The sequence below is a fragment of the Corapipo altera genome, unplaced genomic scaffold (genome assembly GCF_003945725.1).
Source record: "Corapipo altera isolate COAL_440 unplaced genomic scaffold, ASM394572v1 45, whole genome shotgun sequence".
NCBI classification, from domain to species: Eukaryota; Metazoa; Chordata; class Aves; order Passeriformes; family Pipridae; genus Corapipo; species Corapipo altera.
Genome location: NW_020884877.1, coordinates 479,423 through 499,414, shown reverse-complemented (window position 1 = coordinate 499,414; position 19,992 = coordinate 479,423). Strand labels below are relative to the sequence as shown.

Here is a 19,992-nt window from a genome sequence, read left to right as displayed (position 1 = left end):
ACAGTTCCCAGTGAAGTGTATTTCGTCAGCCCCAAAGACAGTTCCAGCCCCACGCTGGAACGGGGGAGGGCAGAGACCCCGCGGCACCCCCTGCGCCAGCACCGGGAGCTGACGGGTAAATTTTAACGAATGCTGTCGGTATCCTGGAACAAAACCGCGTATCGAAGCCTTTCAGAGAGAAAGAGAGAGAGACCGCCCGTGTTGCGCAAGAGGCTCAAACACAGAACTCTGTCCTTTGCCGTCACTCCTTTGTATTTAGCCCTCGGGGCAGCGTTTGCATAAAATGCTGAGGCAACGGGATCGACCGACACACGGACAAGACAGGCACAGCCGGACATTGCTGAACACGACATGCGCTTAAGGCCTCTAACACTATGTAAAGCAGCATCGTTTGTCTTCACAGAGGAAATACACCAGTTCTGGTACAGAGAGACAGAAGGAAAGCACAAACCAGCTAGAGTACTTTGTATGCACCTCATCAGGACAGCGTTAAGGGCAACCGATATGACAGTAAAACATGAGAAATCAGGCTAATGGGCCTGCGTGTCTGTGCCATCTCTCAGCAGCCATCCCACAAAACCAAAGCCAGTTGCCCGGCCACCTGGATAAAACTAAATTACAGATTACATCATTTATAAGCTGCATTGATTTCTAGCAGGGTAGACATTAAAAATAGGCATTTTAGTCCTTGCTATGGCTTACTACTGTGGATTCACCAGACACAATGGAAACTTGAAACAGTTATTACATACACTGAATTAAATGAAGCAAATCACAGTAATTTTGTCATTGCTAAAATAGAGTACTGTGGTGAGGCCTCTACTTTTCATTAATGAAGATGCTTCCTTCTCATTTTCAGCAGGTCACGCCATAAAGTGCACCATGAATTCTCTGTGTTGTGTCTCAGCTCACGTTTGAAGCTCTCCTCCCCATGACTGCCAGTGACCCAGCCTACCTTGGGACTTGAAAGTGAAGCTATGTTCTTCCTCATTTGTGCGTCACTGTTAATAATAACATTTATCATCTGAAGTTCAGCAATTGCTTGGAGTGACCTCTGAGATAGGAGCTAATCCAAAGCAGTCTCCTACAGGTACCTGGCGTTGGCTCCAGTGCACTGAGGAGATAAGAAGCAGTACAGCACGTTTTGGTCAGCAGAGGAAGCAGTTTGTTGCTCAGGACATAAAACGGGGCACTGCCACCTCCACCCAGCCGCCTCTCTTAGAAAACCAGGTACCCTTTGGAGCTGCATTGGTGCACCACCTGTACATTATATATCCCCATATATATCGGGATATATATGCTGCACTATAAAAATAGTTGCTTTTTCAGCCCTGCTTTTCCCAAGAGGGTTGAGAGCCTCCATCTCTCACCAATGCAGTGGCAGCAGAGCATGCTAAGCACCTTGGAGAAAGATGGCCTTCGCTCTCTTCGGAGGTTTAATGCAGACGAGTTCAATCTCCAGACTGGTGTGCACAGCTCCTGTCAAATTTGAGCATTTGGCAAATGCCAGGCAGTGCAGCCTGAGGCTCCACGGGCTTCCAGAGGCTGAAACCTGCTGCCAGGTGCGTGGTTAATTTTCCAAGCCACAGTAAAATCTGCGTGCTGCACTACAGCAGCGAGGCAGCTCTTCATGTGGCTGTGTTTTAACAGCTACTTCAGAGTTGTTAAGGAGAGATGCAAGTCCTTTCTTTGGAAATGGCTGGCAGGATATCATTTCCCTCCTAAGGCCGTTTTATCATGTGTGTGTCCAAATGACAAGCCTTCAGGAGCCAAACTGGTAATTAGCGTGTTTTAGATACTCTCAGGATGATCCAAAACATTTTCCTCTGCACAATAATGCCACAATTATAAACCCCAGTTCTTCTAACGTGAGCTGAAAAAGGCAGTGTACGATTCCCAAAGCAGAGGGTAACTTTGGGCATTGTTGATGATTTCATGGTTTGTTTCACAGCTGTTTTGCAGTTTGCCTGTCGGTAGCCAATGGCTAAATTCACATTTCAGTATAATTCCATGATGCTGCAGCAGAGCCCATAACTCAGCTGTGACTTCAGCTGATCCCCCTCGGGATCTTCCCCTTCTGTAAATGTTACATACACATATTTAACACTTGCATCCATGATCATTACATACATAAAATGTAGCCTTTTTAAATACAATCTCAACATGCCAAAAATAGATTCTTTCATCAAGTTTTCTGCCCTGGAATAGCCATCTTTTGTTTACAATGTGTGTATATATATATATATATATATATTTATAAATAGGAACATGAAAATACCATATATAAATATTTACTTAAAATCCCTCTATCTAAGTACATCCAACAGCATCAGTGGAGCAGTTGCTTGGGACCATGCAGTTTCTTGGGGTTCTTTGTAAGCTGTCGAGATGAATTGCTCAGTACATTTAAGCAGGACAGTGTGGGCTGCAGATCACTCAGCCCCTGCCCATCTGTATCTGTGCACAGCACATGCATTCCTGCTTATGGAATGTACTGTATTCGGTTTTACAGAGCAAATATTTTTGTAGCACAAAGGCAATATCTTACAGAGTGGGATGAAACTAACAGACAAAAGTAAGCTGAACTGAAGCCTGCAGGGCCAACAGAAAGGAGGAAAAAAAAAGTCTAATTGCTTCCTAGTGCTTATCGTTGCTCTGCAAGTTAGAAAAAATGGTCCCAAGCTTGTGAAAATCAAGCTTTAGATTGGTCCTGTCAGTGTTTTCACTGTCAGTACCAAGGTGTAAGAGCCTTGGATTCAGCTGCTATATAGCCCCCCTCTCAAAAACACTACAAAAATAAATATTGGGCACAATCACAGAAGAGGCTTTTCTGTCTCACACAGTCCAACAGCCTGTTACCCATGAGGCTGCTGCTCACAGTACACGGCTGCCAGATCAAGGCTCTGTGGACGTTTGGCTACACACCCCTACCCTGAGAATTCAGTACAAATTCTCTTATCTTGTGGTCTTGCCCTGAACTGAAACAGATTTCACAAACAGAGACTTGCCAGTCTATAGCAACCTACTGATAGCCATTTTCTTATATTAAGGATAATAAAGTGCTCTTGGTTTTAATTAATTACTAGTCAGCAGTGAATTCTAAGGAGAAAGTGCACTTTCTCTTCCTCCTCCCACTACGGCACTTCCCCAGGAGTTAAACATGAGATTCATCCAGATCGACGTCCGTCTCCCCAAGCTCCACGTGTGTGAAGCTGAAATGAGTGGCCAGCAAGGGGTTCTCCATCCCGTTGTCCTCACTGATGTGAAGGACAGTGTCCCCGTGCTGCAGCAAGCTGGTGGTCTCGAGGCCAGCAAAGTCCTCAGTGTCAGAGAGCTGGGTGGGTGGGGTGCTCTGTGCTGTTGTTGGCCGGGACTCCAGGCCCTCCTCTTTTTCCTTCTCCTTCTCAGCAGAGAGTGCCTCGCTCTGCAACTGAGGAGAGCTGGTGGTCAGGCAGAGAGAAAGTGGGAGGGGGCAAAAAAAGCAAAGGAACATCTATAAAATATTTTCTCGTACAGAAATAGATTTTACCGTAAAGGGCTAGGTATTTGCAGATTATAAACCCATTAAAATTATACCCCTGACAATGATACATTTTTTCTGGTGAATCAAATTTGCAGAAATTATCAGAAAAGTTATCTGATTTCAGTCATCAACACTTCCTTATTTCATCTGTTTTAACGTATGGCTTCAAACCGAGAGTAGGTTTAGATTAGATATTAGAAAAAAAATTCTTCCCTGTGAGGGTGGTGAGACCTTGGCACAGGTTGCCCAAAGTTACAGATGCCTCATCCCTGGAAGTGTTCAGGGCCAGGTTTGATGGGGCTTGGGGCAGCTTGGTCTAGTAGAAGGTGTCCCTGCCCATCACAGGGGGCTGGAATGAGATGATCTTCCAATCCAAACCCTTCTGAGATTCATTCTGTGATTCTGAAGACAGGGGTCTTTCTTTTGTTCATGGCAAAGGACACAGCCCCAAAAGATATCTGGGCATATAGAAGTGATCTCAATGTCACTGGTGTGTTGAAGGGATGACTGAGATTTTCCCTGCACTGTCCTCACTGGTGTCCAACAGAGAAAAATGTTAGACAAGCAACTCCTTTTTTGCAGTGTGATGCTTTCACTAAAACAGTCCTGAGGCTTTTGAAGGAGTCCTTCCCTAAGGAGGCATCTCTCAGGGAATAACCTGCAAAACCTGTTGAGGAAAGCTTGCACTGGTGAGCAGGTCCAGAAGGATCTGTGATGGAAAAGGAAGATGCAGGAAATATATCTGCAAATTAGGAATAGTTGCACAGATCTAGAAGGGAATGGCTTTCAGAAGCAGGGGGTGGGACAGCAAACAGCCACCCAGGAGAGTTTGCTGCCGTCCCTCTCCTTCAAGCTTTCATTACAGTGCTGTAACCACATGACTCGGGTGGAGCAAGGGGGACAGACCCACACCACAAACCTCTCAGTCACGGTACCTGGCCGGTGGCCTGGCTGTGGAGATCAGCGACAATGATGGCAGGGGAGGAGGTGAGCACGGGCTTGCTGAGAGGCTCCTGCTCGCTGGTCACTGGGGGGCTGCTGTGGCCACAGCCCATTTGCTGGGCCACCAGAGCCAGAGTGTCCCCAGGGCAGGCGGGGGGAGCCTCGGGCGGGGCCTCAGTGAACGTCACCGACCGCTTCTGCTCCGCTGAAGGGAACAGAGCCCAGAGGATCGAGGGTTAACATTTGGGAAGAAAAACACAACAAGCAAAGACAAGAGATAATCCCTGGAGTTTTTACAATTAAGACAGGATTCATGGTTCATTCCATCTTTATAACCTGTCTAACTGACATCTAATCTGAAAGCCTTTTACCGTGACTTTTTCTGCAGCCACAGAAAGTGTCGGGGATCTCCTGAGGTCTGGCCAGCACACCTGTCTTTGTCATGGCTTGGTGAGACAATACCACCCATAAAAACTTGCCATCCCAGAAGAATATACTGAGTTTAATTCCCATGTGAGTTAGGCATTTCTGCCCTCAAGTAAAAAAGGAAAACTGTCATGCAAATATATAGGGGAATTGCCTGAGATTTTGCAGGAAATCTGAGAAAAAAAGTGTAGCTGATAGACTCCCATTCCTGCAGACTAAGTCCAATATCCAGCATTAACAGTAGAGCACAGGGTGAAGACAGCTAGACTAAAAACCTAACAGTAAACCTGGTATCCCTGCTCCTGCTCTTAATTACTTGGGGTTAACTTTTATGTTTCAAACATCCCCAGCAGTGCTGTTGCCCCAGAACACTCCTGCTGAGCTTTTAGAAATCCAGAAAGTTCACAAGCAACCTTGGCTCTTCCAGATGTTTCCTCCAAAGCTCACTGCTCACTTCAGATGGTACAGAATACAGCTACCTGCTCTGCTTGGCAGTGCTGACTGCTGGACACGTACAGCATGGAGTGGCACAGTCCTACATTCATTTCCATGTACAATCCTTAAAGCTCTGAACATCTAAGCTTGTGAATGATGGGACATCCTTCTTTCTTCTACTCTCAATAGCAGCTTCAAAACTTGCACATCTAGAGGTTTCGGACAAGGCATCCTGACAGAATACCTGCCCCCTAAATTCTCCACAACTCTTGGAGACAAGATAATCGTCCATGTCCATTGTCCATGTCCTGTTTCACCTTGAAAAATCACTGGAGAAACCATCAGAGTGTTCTGAGGGGGTGATTTTCTGATAAAGAATCTACTCATTAGGAAAAAGGATAAAACTGCTAGGACTTCACTTTAATATAGGCTACTAACAACCTTCAAGTTAAAGCAACAGCACAGCACTTTCTAGTTTCCAGTGTGAAGTGCTGGTTCTGGGAATGCAGCACTGCCCTACCGCAGGGTTTAGGCTTTGGCTGGATGCTCCGCCGCGTGGTGGAGAGTCGCGCTCCGTGACGGCTCCGAGGCTCCGTCTGAGTTTTCTGACGTGACAGCAGCGGCCGTCGAAGCTAAATGTTGGGAGAGAGAGTTAGCTGATGTATGTTCACATATTGCACAGCTGCTCCTCTGAAAGGAGAACGTATCATCATCGTCTGTTCCTTTAGATGTCCATTCACTCAACTTTTAACAGATACATGTTTTAAGGGTTCCATGGCTCAGACATCTCCTTCATATGAACCTCTGGGTTTTGTGCCTTTTCAGTTTTAACACTGAAAGTAATGCAATGCAGGCTGTGTTACCGTCATTTAATAATAATAATTTTTAAAAAAGGCTGCAGAGGACAAGATTGAGGAATTTAAAACAATTTAAATCCCTCCTCTCTTAAAGATTTGTCCAACGTCACAGCTACAACTTGTGCTCCAGTTCCTGCTGACTTAAGGGACTGTACTAGTATAACACAAATTAGGTAGAAGGGGCGTGTCACATCCACAAAACATGTCCAAACAGTCACATCCACAAATCGTGTCCAAACAGACACAGACAAGAAAAGCCAACCCAAATGAGACAGCATTTCTGTGTTCTCACCTGCCGCAGGCCTCTCTTCCGCCCCAGGGGCTGCTGCAGAAGAAGGTTCTGCTGTCCTGGCTCACTCTGCACACTTGCCACCCTGTTAGATATTGACAGTATTAGGCCAAGCTCACAAGCACCCTGTATAACTAGGAGGTGTCCTGGCAACTGGGACTAAAATAAATAAATAAATAGGTTGACCAACCACTAATGGCACAGTCACTTCAAAGAGCAGTACTGTCTTTGAAGGATGGGAGGGACGTGTCTGTTAGGTTGTGGCTTCCAGGGCTTAGGAAAGGGTGGGAGGTGGAGTCATGGCATTCAGGACTTGGCCACGCACAGGTAGCATCTAAATATAAATAACTGCAGATTTCAGTTTTCAGTCATTGATTGATGCATCCCATTGAGCAGCACTCACTTCTCTGCATCCTTTGCCACATCAGTGAAGGCAAGAACATCAGCTTCCTAGCTCAAAAGTCTCCTTGTTTGCTTTTCCTTTTTTCAAGGACAATGTTGTAAAAGCTAATTTTTTTTTCCTCCCAAATAGACTCCACAGCCTCATCACAATTTCGTCATCTGGTTTTAATTTCAATTTAAGTCAACAAACAAAAAACAAACACAAAGTGACAAAGGATCCATTCACATAATGGATGCATGAGTTATGTGAACAAGGCCCACACTCAACACTTGCAGCCTTAAGTCTTTTTATGGCTAACAAACAAAAAAGACAAGTGAACAAAAATTATATATATATATATATATGTATATAAAAAACAACAGCTTTTTGATTTTAAATATGTTGGTACAAAATATCCAAAAATCTGCAGTAGAAGAATCTTTAGCAATAAAACATACTTGGCTACAATCTCATTCTGTCATTCAACTGACCATTTAATCTACTTAATATAAAAATACCACACTCCTCTCATCTTTATTAAAGCACTGTATTCCTGCAAACAGTTAAAAACTGGTCATTTAGCAATCACAAAACACTTTAGCTGAATGAACTACATCTGAGAGACATATGGCCACAACAGCCACTAACATTTAAAATGGACTTCTTCTAACTCAGGCAGCTGCTTTCTTAGGCCAGACTGGAATCCACTGAGCCACATGTGCTATTTAAGCAACTTCCAGCTCTATCTGGGACATACTGTCGAGGATTCAGGACTGCAATCCAGTTTGATTTTGGCTGGCATTAATGTAAAGGAAAACAACATTCTTTTCTCTAGATGTTTCCCTTGTATCTCCCTGGAATTGCTCAGTATAACCAACAGAGTGAAGGTTTATTGCCTGGCCATACAGGAGTGGAGGAAGAAGACAAACCTAGGGACAGACAGAACATGAAGGATGTCTTAAAAAGCTCTGTGTCCTGAGCAGCTCATTAGTCGCTTTGGCAAAAGTTATCAATTGTCCTTAGAAGGTCTGGTGGAACAGAACATGAGGGCTTCCTGCTCTGCTTTGGGGCAAAGGCTGGTTACACAACCTGGAAATCCTATTCCTTCCTCCCTTATCATTTAAACTAAAGCCAAGAGTTTTCATTAAACCATATCCAAGTGTTTCTACCAGCTCTACTGGGGAGACAGTGGAAAACCTCAAGGACAGAGATATCTTGGGACCCTGAAGCTGTTTCTCTTTCAGTTGTCTGACTAGTAATAGTCCTGGACATACCCTCAGCAATCTCACCACAGCTGCAACTGGCTTGGGAAAAAAAAGAAAAGCTTCTTCAAGCTCAGAGCCAGAAACAACAAGATGTATTTGAGTCCTTTTCTCCCTCAGACAGCTCGTCAGCTGAGGTCACTAGTCCCTGGAACATATATCCCAGTTTTTCCACAGGGTATTGACATGATTTACACACCAAACATCCTAAGCATTATGCAAACACCCACTTAGGGATAAGCGGAGCCCTCAGAGTTACTCCTTGTTGGTAGGACTGTGTCCTTGACCCAGACAGTAACTGCAGCACATATGACTGGTAGGTCCAGAAGCAACACATCACTCCTTATTGAAGCAAAGAGACTGAACCTTAATTAGTCTTTAGATTTGTGATCCAGACTACCTGAAATTATAGCTTGGAGTATTTCCTTAATCTTCTCTTTCTAGGATTACATAAGAACTTATTCCTCTGAATTTTCAGAAGTTTTTAGAGTAGTTACTAGTATGTGAATGAAGTAGAAATTAGATGGACAAGGTCTTGAAAAAAATAGTTTTCTACTGGACTAGCTTTTGAGAATACTGTTACAATTTCTGATGAAGGAAAGGTAACTCAGTTCTGTGAGTGAGGAGACATAAATGTCTGTAGCAGAAAGACTGCGATTATATTCAGTACAAAACACTGTTTACAGTGCTAAAACAAACTCAGTTCACACATTATGAAAACACTTTGAAAAAGTCGTTAGATAAAGGATGTACATGGACTGCATGAAGGCACAGAGGCTATACATGAGTTAAAAAACTATTCCCATGGAGTAACTGTGCACTGAGAACAACCAGTAGGTGAGCAAAAGAAAGTCTGGATTTTGTGTCTTCCTGCTGGAATCTGGGATTTTCAGCTTGGCTTATATCATAAGTGAAGTAAGTGAGCTGGTGGATGTCTCCTTCCAGTACTCAATCACTACACAAATTGGAATAATTTGGGATGATCTTAGGAGCTGAAATTGCAGATACCTATTGCAGGCAAAGGGTGGACCTGGGAGCAGCTGAGTGTCACAGAGCTGCCTGTGCATAGCACAGTCCTGCTATGGCTGCCTTTTTGACTTCTATCCCCAAATTTTGAAGAGGTGAAGGAAATACAGAGAATCATAAAGATGACAAATTTTGGATTAGTTACTGAATTTGCAGCTATAACTTTTCCCATCCTGAGGGTTTGTGAGGGTTTCTTTTCACATGAAAGAGCAGCACTACTGATCTTGTTTCTGTGAAAATGAGTGTGGCAGGCTCTGTGCAGTCTGCCCTCCCTCCTTTGCTTTCTCTCCTTGTTTACCAGACCTGACCAGGAATACACTGTTTTTCTGGCAGCCCGTAGGACCCAACCAAGCAACACAGAATCAAATGCCATGTCAGCTGACAGTACGTTTTCCTCCTGTGGCAATGTGATCGATAAGAATAGTTCTTCTGCAGGACATAAGCCAGATTTAGTTGGAATAACAAGCCACATCCTTTTTCTGCCCAACACAAAGATGCTCTGTCACTCTCTGAGTATCTCTGTCAGGGGTTTATCTGCACAGTAATGTTACTCCCATTATACAGGTCAGAGACAGGTGAGCAAAAGATCTAACACACCCAACTTTGTGGATGCATGTTGCCAGGACTACAAGGAATGACAGCCAGTGCAGTCACACAGTGGGGGCCAAAACAAACTTTGTCAGGTTGGCAAGCATAAGAAGTGATGCTCAGGAATTACAAGAAACCATGCAGCTAAAAAAAAAAAAAAAAAAGATAAGAAAGAAGAAAATAAAACAGAGACTAAGGAAGCAAGGAGTTTAAATGTCTGTTAAAAAGATGTACATGCTTGCCACACCGTCATGGTGGAACATACACAGTTTATGTCCCAAGACATATGAATGAGAGAGTTAGTGGACAAAGGCAGCAGAGGATGTGTTAAATGTATTGTATTCCCAGACACATCCCAGCCTAGCTAGCTTAGATCTGCTGCTGTGATTGCCCCGGCAATGTGGATTCATTCTGATTTTTTTTTTATTAGGCACCATTAAGCCAAGGTAGGCACAAGGACAAACATCACAGGGAAATATGTTTGTGCAACAGATTTCCACTAGAGTGGCTTCTCTTTCTTCTTCCTTTCTGATTTGGGAAAATATCGTCTTCTGTCAGATTATAACCACAACAGATCACGATGCTTGACACATATGCTTCTCAGCCCTGTCTGTACCTCATGCTGTCTGAGCACTTCAGTGCTCTCCCCTTCCTGTCCTCCCTGCTTTTCTACATGGCTGGTTCAATTGCTATAGAACAAAGGGAAACAGACTTTAGTCTTTTTTATTTTTGTCACTATTTGTTTAACTTATTTAATGCTCCTACCTTCCATAACGGTCTAGTCCCCAGGAAATATGATTTATTTCTTTTTGTCAGTTATGACTAAACATCAGCTTTGAATTCAGAAGGTGATCCTAAACAGTTACTGTTGTACTCCAGCCGAAATCAAAGTTACATAAAAAAACCCTCAAGCCTGCTTTATTCTAAACTAATGTTCCTGAATGTAAAACCAAATTAATTCTGTCCTATGATTCCCACAGCACGATGAGCTCCCACAACATCTGCCTTATTAATCCTGTCCTTTAGAGGAGGAATCCAATTTGCACATCTAATGACGCAGTTGAAACATCTTTTCCTTCTCACAGAGTTCTAAGCTAGCCTTTTCAGACACATCTGCAGTATTTCTGTCTTCATTCCTTCTAAGGCTTTGCAGTGCTGATGCCCCTCCTTCAGATGTTAGTGCCTGCTCCTTGAAATGGGTAATAAACCTCAGCAGAACTGACTCCCAAGTACATCTGCCAACCAGTTTGCCTTAGGAGCTCTCTGTACCACAGGGCAGGGTGGAGAATAGTGCCCTGGTCCCTAGAGAAAATTTTGTGACAGGAATGAGTAGGAACCCATTGTGCAACTGACTATATTTCAGGGTTCAAAATAAATTATTGTGTTTAAACTCATCTTTTGACTTAGTTGTCTCACATTCCTCAGCCTCACCACAGTAATTAGGAGTGATTCCCCCTCGACTTAACAAAATCAAAACGTTTCAAAATTGACACTGATGTAACCTGGTATCATCATGGCTTTAACTCAGATACAGACCTTCTCCTTCATCCTCCTCACTTGTAGCAAGTTTTTGGCTCTGCTGAAGGGACAACATGGAAGTTCTCTGACTGAATGATTTCTGTTCTCTTTAGCCCCCTCAAGCATGTTCAATGACACGCAGTCCATCTTACTTTATTACAAAACCAGGTAACAATATTCCTGCCTCTGCCAAGAAGCTAATGTCTTTTCCTAACACCACTCCTGCAGCAGCACCAATTAGAGACCGACCTGCCAAAGCAGGGTTCACGCACACAAAGGACACCACTAATCATGGGATGAGCTCAGTGACACCACGGATGATAAGCCCTTCATTTGTCACTCAGGGAGAATGAACAAACACAGCAGCCTGTCCCCACCCCAAAAAACCAACACCATCACCTAAAGCCAAACTAACAAACCCAAACCATTCACACAAACGCATCTCAACATATCCACAGCTTCTGCTGGTGCAGGAATGACACAGTGTGTTACCCCTCGTGTTGCCAATGGAAGGGGCTGTGTTCTCCTGGAAAGAAACAGAGATGCTCTTGGGACTAACAACAGGTCTCCAGCCTCAGGAGCTGAAAGGTTGGAGCACAGCAGCAGGACAAGAAGGACGATTAAGACAACTGAGCTGGCTGTTAAAGGTGCAGCCTTCCCTTCTAAGCTCACTCCTGACCCATTTGACACACTGTCCCTGTGTGTTCCCCTGTCCATGAGTAATGGGGAACAGCTAGACCAGAACTCCAGCACTGACAAGGCAATTTTAAATATACCTTAATGGTGTCCACCTGCAAGATTTCTAAGGTGTCATTTGAGAATGGGAAATGCCTTGTAAAAATAATGAGAATTGTTGTGAAGCACCCACAGAGCACTATATTCCACAGGATTTATCATATTAGTTTTATTAGTGAATGGTAAAGAACACGGCTTGATATTGCTATTAAGTCTTTTGTGGTGACAGCATTGTGAGATGAATGGAAAAACAGATGTCTCTGTTTTATATAAGCCTCCAGTCTAATGCTTATAAAACAGGTTACAGCTAATGCCTCATGCATAATCTTTCTCATGCCTTTCAAGCAATTGCTAAACAAGGGGGAAACCCCGAGGCCAATCTGCTGCTTTACTCACTACAGCTTTTTCTTTCCCCTTTCCCTTAGCCTCCTCAAAGTTATTGGCAATCAAAGCTGAAAACTGAAGGTGGGTTGCTACACCTTTGACTTGCAGGCCTGAATATTGATGAGCCACAAGAGACAGAGATGGAGAGAGCGACAAAAGGTGAGGGGAAGAGACAGGAGGTTGGAAACGGCCAGTTTCCCAACACACACACTGACAGACAGGTAGTGTTGACACTGTACCTAGAGAGGCTGCCCTCAGTGGCCAGGCTCGGGGAGTCATCGAGGACATTAGGTTCACTGCAGGAGGGGCAGGGAGATTAAGAATTTAGGGAAAGAAAATGCAAAAAAGCATGCGCTTGTCTCTGTTTTCAAGGGAAAAAATATCAGTGGAATAAAAAAGCAAAAAAGGATTGTAACATTAATTGGTCTCACGCTCAACAGCATATATATGACTCAGAGGAGCTGAAAGAACATCTGATCACAGGAGCAGTCTTTAGAGGGAGTTTACACTGCAGGGAGCCTTCCACATCTCTGCTGAGATTTAGGGAGGTGAGAAATTCAGCTTCCTGTGGATGTGTTTCCACAGGAAATAAGGGGAGGGAACTATTTTCAAAGCTGTTTTCCTGCAGCATTTTCATTTATTTCCATCCTATTTACTTCCAACTTCATAGAAAGCTTTTTTCCCTTCCCCATGAGCCAATTCTTTTTGAGGGAGGGGTAATCTATCTCCCATGAGCTACAGACCTTCTGTATGACTCTAAGGACAAACATCTGGAAAATAAGGTCTCATAGTGCAGTGACACTGTAAATAAACACCTGGCGAGGATCCTGGCAAAGGAGTACATCATCTCACTGCTTTTCTGCACTGCAGTCATCAGGCAGGAACAGCCTGCTCAGCCCATAGGAAAAACATGAAAGGAGGAAAGCAGTCTGCTGGGCTACCAGCAGCAAAGTGGTAATAATATTACTTAGCATTAATTAGTTTACATTTGTGAGGCAGTCTGGAAGCCCAGAGGCCATCCATAACTAAAAGGGCACGACATGGAGGACTGTGATTACACTTGCTGAGCTGGTCCTTTCCTTACCAAGATGAAAAGTCTCCTGCTAGGAGACTTAAAAATTACTTAAGTACTTAAAAAGTAGAGAGCAAAGATCTCTGGTAATTAAAGCCTTTTTTTCTCTCAGCGTCACCATGATTTAGGATTGCACAAAACAAAGATTGCTATCAATCAGCTGTGGCTGTTATGAAGTTTATACACTGAAGATGGCAGTGAAAGATTGAGGAAAATGCAGCCTTGCATATTAATTTTTCAAGAAACAAAGGGACTGAATCAATTAAGTTCCAAAGTCAAATGAGTTCCTGTAAGCCCTTTTGTGAAAACTCTCAGATAAAATCTGTGCAACTTCTCTCTTGTAAATCACCTCTCCTATCTCTGCTGGTATGTACCACAGCTGTTACTTTTCCTTCATGTATCAAGGTTATATCCTTAATTCCAAGCAAGACTGGGGAGGGAGCAATGTTGTTTGATTTTCCAAGGCTGGTCACCAGATAATGTAGAATATATTTTTTAAATGTTCACGGGAAATAATGTAAATTAATCTATCCACTGCTAGATATCCTTGGATAACTTGTTGCAGACAAATAAAACAATAAACATTGCTTACTTAGAAAAAAAAAAATCACATTTAAATGCAAAACTTCTCTCTATTTCTTCTGTACATTTCCCAAATTCCAATCTCTTTCTCACCACTCCATGTTAACCAGGAATAAGGCATTCAAAGTTATTTGTATCAACAAGTATATTTCTGATTTGAAACAGTATTAAAGCCTATCTTTAAATATGACATTCAGTTTCTGCCCAGTTACTATTCTAACAAGGACAAAGATCACAGGGAAGAAAACAAAGTAAATCAAACATGATGCCTCTGTCCCCTTTCCCAGCTTCTCAGGATTTTTCCCCACTCCCTACACAGTTTGGGTATGGTTCCCTAGTTCAGTGCAAAACCCTATTTTCTTTTTCCTATCCAGCAGTAGCAGAGGAAAATAATAATGCTGAGTGTTTCTAAAACTGTTTAAGAGGAAGGTTTCTGTGAATGACAGCTTGTTCTTACAGACCTTACATGAGACAGATCATCCTGGAAAATCGTTATTTCCCACCCTGCATCCTCGATCCAACACTACTGCAGGATGAAGAAATTTAGCATTTCTATGCTGGCACTGATCCCACTATCCCATCCCTCTGATATACCTGAGCCATTTCTGCTCTCATGACTATAATGGGAAAGGTGAAAAGCCCATGTTGTTACCTTTGGCTGGGCAACATGCCCACCTCAGCCTGAGGAGTGGACACGCTGGAGAGATGGCTGGAGAACCGCCTCCTCCCAATGGCACCCATAAGGTATGCTTCTTGTTCACTTACCACACTGGGCATGCTCAGGGAGTCATCTGGAAAGAGAGAAAAAACAGGAAAGGAGAGGAAACAACCACCCCAAACCCCACCTTCCTCTTCTCAGTTCTCAAGAGACAACAGGATGCCAAGGGTGTACCCAGCATTTACTTACTCAGAGCCCAAACCTGCAAACTGGAATATGCCATTAGATTTTACAGTGAAGAGAGACAAACACATAAACCCATGCAGGATGAGGAACCTGGCACATGTAGGGAAGGAATTTATCTAGGCTTTCAGCTTAAATACCTCTCAGGAAAACGTGTTTGGGGAATTCAGCTTCCACTAGGGCTTAATTCCTGTGATTAATAAATTCCTTGTTAATATACAGTATTTCTGGCATAAAAGTTGTAACTAGGCATTTTGCTGATGTGAAATAAACTGCTGCTGTGACATAGCAAAGCACTGTTACAAAAAAAAAATACATGACAGCAAAGTGCAGAACTCACATCCTTTAACACGCTTTGGGACATGCATCTTAAAGTGTCACCAAAAAATTGGATTAATTGACTCAAATCCATCATACTTCAAATGAATTATGCAGAGTTGGACAGCGGTCAGGACTGCTTGAAATTTTCAGCCCTGTTTCAAATTGTATAAAGTACCGGAAAGAAATTACTCTGTTGTGGTTTTTACCATAACAGCTTTTAACTATAAATAAATAAAACAAAGAGGAGGTTTTGTGTTGTCATTTTCTCTTTTCTTTTTGACCTTTGCCAATTCTGATGTACTGAAATATTTTATAGCAGCATTAAGCCAAGGCAGGGCTGAGGCAACAATGACACAGTGAGATAGGAAGACAGCACTTACCATTCCTCACGGTGGCTCAGAATTAATACAAGGCTGGAACTAGAGTTTGCCACAGTGAGTAAATATCTGAGCAATGTAGGAGCAGCACAGTTGTGGGTGGATTGTACAATGTTTAGAAATGAACCCAGCTAAAATAAAGTTGGGCTGAGCCTGGAAACTTTCAGGTTAACTGCTCTTTCTCAAAAGGCAATTCTGCTGTAACTGCACAGGCCTTTCTTTTGAGCCCCCCATTTCCACTCCTTTTGTTCGATGTCTTTGGGGGTTAGCAGTCCTCAAATACAGAAGAGAAGCACTTAAGTTTCAGGCATTAGACAACCAGCCACTGCAGCACCAGAAGCCAGTATCCCTGCAAAAGCAGGGGGAAGCCCAAGTCTGATGCCATATGAGCAGAGTTTTCTACCCTGGCTTTCAGTGAAAGACAGCTCAGAAGCAGAGAGAAGGCAAAATTCCAAGAAAAACATGAAACTCAGATGGAACAACAAACCAGTATTTCGATCATTGCAAATAAGTCCCCAGAAGATTCACTATCCCATTCCTCCTAAACTGGCACCAGAAAGCGTGGCAACCTCAGAACCTGCCAGCTGCCAAAAAGGGAGATCAAGCTTTTGTTGTTAGTAGGTTTAAGGCTTAACTTCCTCTTTGTTAATTGACACAAGAACAGACAGTCCACCCTGTGGAGAGCCACAGCTGGATCCCATGCAGCACAAGGACAACATATTTCATGTCAGAGCACCTGGACAGAAGCAATGAGCAGGAAGTACTAAGATCCTGCAGGAATGGGATCCTAACCACAGAACCACAGCCCCTTCCCACTGTTGTGAGGAAGGTCAAAGAGAGGACTGGTTGTCAAATGCCTTGTCAGCACTGTGAGGATTGCATGTCAGCCCTGATCTCAGACACTAAAAATTTGCCTGTGCCTTTCCCTTTTCCTTGCCACAGCTCAGGAGGCAATGAGGAGGTATGCACAACCCAAGCTCTAACACCACAAATGGTGTAGCAATCACACCAGTTTCTCAGCCTCGTGCTCCTGTGGGCCTTGTGTTCACACCGGTACAGGGGCAACTGTTTTCCCCTCCCAGCTGATCTCTGGGACATCGAGAAAACACCTTCACTGCTTGGGGATTAGCTTGAATCAGCAGCCACGTACTTTCTTCATCCTCCTCATCTGTGCGGCTCAGCGTGTCTTGCGAGGCCTGCTGGGAAGGCTCGCTGTCCTGCTCCCAGACCGTGCCGGTGCCGGTGTTGGAGCGGGACATGGTGGCCAGGCTCAGGCGGTACGCGGAGGTGGAGGTGCCCACAGTGCTGACGGATGTCTTCCCTTGGTAAGCTGTGCCAAGAGGAGGGAAACCAAACCCAAGTCAATGATGGCACTGGAAATCAACAACCAACCAAGCATTCTTGACACACTGGGCACTTCATTCTGCCCAAAAGAATGGGGCAGGGGTGGCAGAGGTGATAAAAAACCCACAGCTGCCCTGGCTCACATCACCTCTCCAAAATCTCTGCTTTTCTTACGCAGTGCAGTTTTTGCAACCTTACTGTTGTATTCTCCAGATCAGCTTCAACATTTAGGAGCAAGACAAATTACTGCCAAGGAAAAAAGGCTGAACCATTTCCTTTTGAATTTGTTTTCCTAAGAACAAAACACATAATCCCCTTGCAGTGTGCAAGCAGCAGCTGCCATCTCGTGGCAACAGGAGTGACTGTCAAGGGAGAAAAGTGTGCCCTCATGCAGGAGAGAATTCAGTGCACCATAAGCTCGGGGATGCTGATCTGGACCTCACAGTAGAGAAACCAAGGGGAGAAAGTAAGAGGTAGATCTGCTCCTGCCAGATATTTCTGCACAAGTGGGTTTGGCTCTACAGAGGCTACACTGGGTTTGGGGCTGCACAAGGCACTCCCCAGACAGTGAGAGCTGGCTGCTGGGGAATAGGACTCAGACTTGGTAGAAAAATGGGTGCATTTCACAATTAACCTGGACTTCTGTTGGTTGTCCAGTGGCAAGGCTGGGCTGGGCACAGGCTCCAGGGGCAGGCTATCCAGGAGGTATGTGGATTGCCCCATGCCTCTCCTAGGCAGTGGACAGGTCTGCCTCACAAGTAGGGGCGAGCAGCTGGCCGGACTGGGCTGATGGCCCTGAGCTCTCCCTGCCCTCCTTACCTGACCCACTGTGCACGGCCTCCTTCAGGATCTTCAGCTCATTGTTGAACTCAGCAATGAGGGAACTCTTGCAGAGTGGGCGCGGGATGAACCGTTTCTCCAGCTGGTCAGAGATGTGCTGTCGGGCCGTCAGCTCCTCGTGGTTCTCAGCTGGCTGGGCCAGCAACTGCAAAATTGGGACGTGTTAACATGGCCAGAAAATGGTGCCCAGGGAACTGGGACTAGTCTCCAGACCAGCTTCAGCCTGCAGCCAGCAGACCATCCTCTTTATAGGCAGAAGGTTTTTGACTCCAGCTATGAGGTTTCCACCTGTCTTTTGGGGACAACCTTATATTTGACTGAACAGATATTAAGACCTCACTGGTACAGGGTATATGGGTTTGAGGTTTTAACATTAAAACCTCACTGGCACAGGGTATATGGGGATGAGGGCTTCCTAATGCTAAGCTCTACCCTTGGACATGAGACAGGTCCCTCCTCCACAATGGTTTATTCTGTCCAAGAGACAAGGTAGGCTAAATAAGTTGGAGTACCATGTGCTGGTCTACTTGATAAGCAGGGAAGAACTATGATTAACTTGAGCCCCAGCTGCCTCAGCCTAGCAGCTGTCTGCCCGTCCACAAAAGTCCTGTCAGAACCTTCACCCAGGTCCTTCCTGGCTGTTGGCTGTATTGCCTGGCTCTATGCAGAGGAGAGATTTCTGGAAGATTTCTGCCAACACCCTCCCAGGTTCAGCATATCCACACTACCTTGAAGTGCTTTGAGTGCCTTTGTTCTAAAATTAAGTGCACAGGCAAACACTCTTGGTCCAGCCTATACTACTTTCCATCCAGAGGAGCTAAGACTAGCTGTACTCCATGGATCAGAGCTCCTGGATGACTGGCATACTCTTTAGTGCTGGCTAGGGAAAAGCCCTGTGATTTAGTTTCAAAGGGTTCTCAGGCCTACTAACTTCTGAAAGGTAATTCCCTACATACAGTTCTGCCAGGAGCGCTGTTCCTCTGTTCTCAGCTGGGGAATAAGGGATATCTTGCCTTCAAGGTGTGATCTGTCAGCAGCCAAAGCAACTGTTACCTTGCACTGGATGAAGGGCCGAAGGAGCACAAAGATAGGGATCCGTGTTCGTACGATAAAGTCGAGGAAATCCCACAGGGCCAGCCCTCCCACCTTCCGCAGGGCCATCTCTTTGACTTGCAGGCTCAGCCAGTACCACTGGCTGTCCAGCTGGCGTTCAAAGCAAACAAGGATCACCTTCAGGGCTACAGGGGAACACACACCAGCAAAGGGCAGTCAGAGATGTTACCAGTGTCCCTCACAAGCACTGGGGAAGCAATGAGGGGGGCCATGGTGGGCACAAACCTACACAGGCATGCTTGCATGCACGTGCACATGCACTCCCACACACCTTGGAGTCACAACTGTCCTTTCTATCAGTCTCCAAACGTGGCAAGGAAGAAGCGACCACCCTTCTTGTAATAAAGGCCTTAGGATCAGGACTGGGAGTTCCATTTCCAGAGAAATTTTCCTACTTCATACCTAAGTTCCTCTGTATCTTCTTGCTCTATCTCCCCCCTTCCCTCCCTGCAGAGTTCTCTTGTCTTCCCAAAATTCAGATATTTTGAAAGCAGCTCAGGGTGGGAATACAGCCCTGGCTGATCAGAAAACCACAAAAATCTTTATCGAGCATATCCACACAAAGAGTTGCCTTGTGAGCAGGTGATTTATAGGGTAATGAAAAGAACCTTTCTGGCAGTGCAGCTACCAGAGTCATGGGCACACTGTAAGCTAAATACAAATACGGTCCAGTAAGCCAAGGGCTGTAGTTCACAGGAGTACAGTATGACAAATGGGGATGAACAGCGATGAGGTTCAAAACAATGCTCTTCACTGAAGTGGGCAGTGACCAACATTTGGCTCACAGGAGAGACAAGAAATCTCTCCCTTTCCATGCTCCACTGGTCTGGAACAAACAGGGAGGCCTGGGGGTTGGGGGAAGGTTGACTACTCCATCTTTCTTCATAGGACAGCCAAGCCTTCTCAGCCATCATACATCTGTGTCCCGGTTTGTTGGGGCAGGGGTCTAAACCAGTGGTGAACTGCCAGTTTTTCATCAGTGTTACCCCATTCCTCAGATATCACCTTTACCCCTAGCTAGCCAAGGGCCAGTGATGTTGTGACTGTAGTGGCTGACAGGCAGTCAGACTCGCCT

The 19,992-nt window shown here is 44.7% G+C and overlaps 1 protein-coding gene across 16 annotated transcripts in view; it reads right to left on the bottom strand.

Annotated features, from left to right (window-relative positions):
• Positions 1–234: 234 nt before the first annotated feature.
• UNC80 (unc-80 homolog, NALCN channel complex subunit) overlaps positions 235–19,992 on the bottom strand; it is a 121,358-nt gene continuing 101,600 nt past the window's right edge. For 11 of the 16 annotated variants that reach the window (XM_027636422.1, XM_027636423.1, XM_027636428.1 and 8 more), the window contains 9 exons: positions 18,858–19,042; positions 17,784–17,949; positions 16,771–16,950; positions 14,674–14,812; positions 12,607–12,663; positions 6,476–6,557; positions 5,847–5,958; positions 4,459–4,670; positions 235–3,430 (listed from right to left, as the gene is read on the bottom strand). In XM_027636422.1, the coding sequence (XP_027492223.1) occupies positions 3,155–3,430; positions 4,459–4,670; positions 5,847–5,958; positions 6,476–6,557; positions 12,607–12,663; positions 14,674–14,812; positions 16,771–16,950; positions 17,784–17,949; positions 18,858–19,042 (1,409 nt within the window). In that variant the 3' untranslated portion in view covers positions 235–3,154. Of the gene's footprint in view, positions 3,431–4,458; positions 4,671–5,846; positions 5,959–6,475; positions 6,558–10,157; positions 11,310–12,606; positions 12,664–14,673; positions 14,813–15,142; positions 15,150–16,770; positions 16,951–17,783; positions 17,950–18,857; positions 19,043–19,992 lie in introns of those variants that run through there. The other 5 variants (XM_027636427.1, XM_027636434.1, XM_027636436.1 and 2 more) reach the window with 4 other exon arrangements.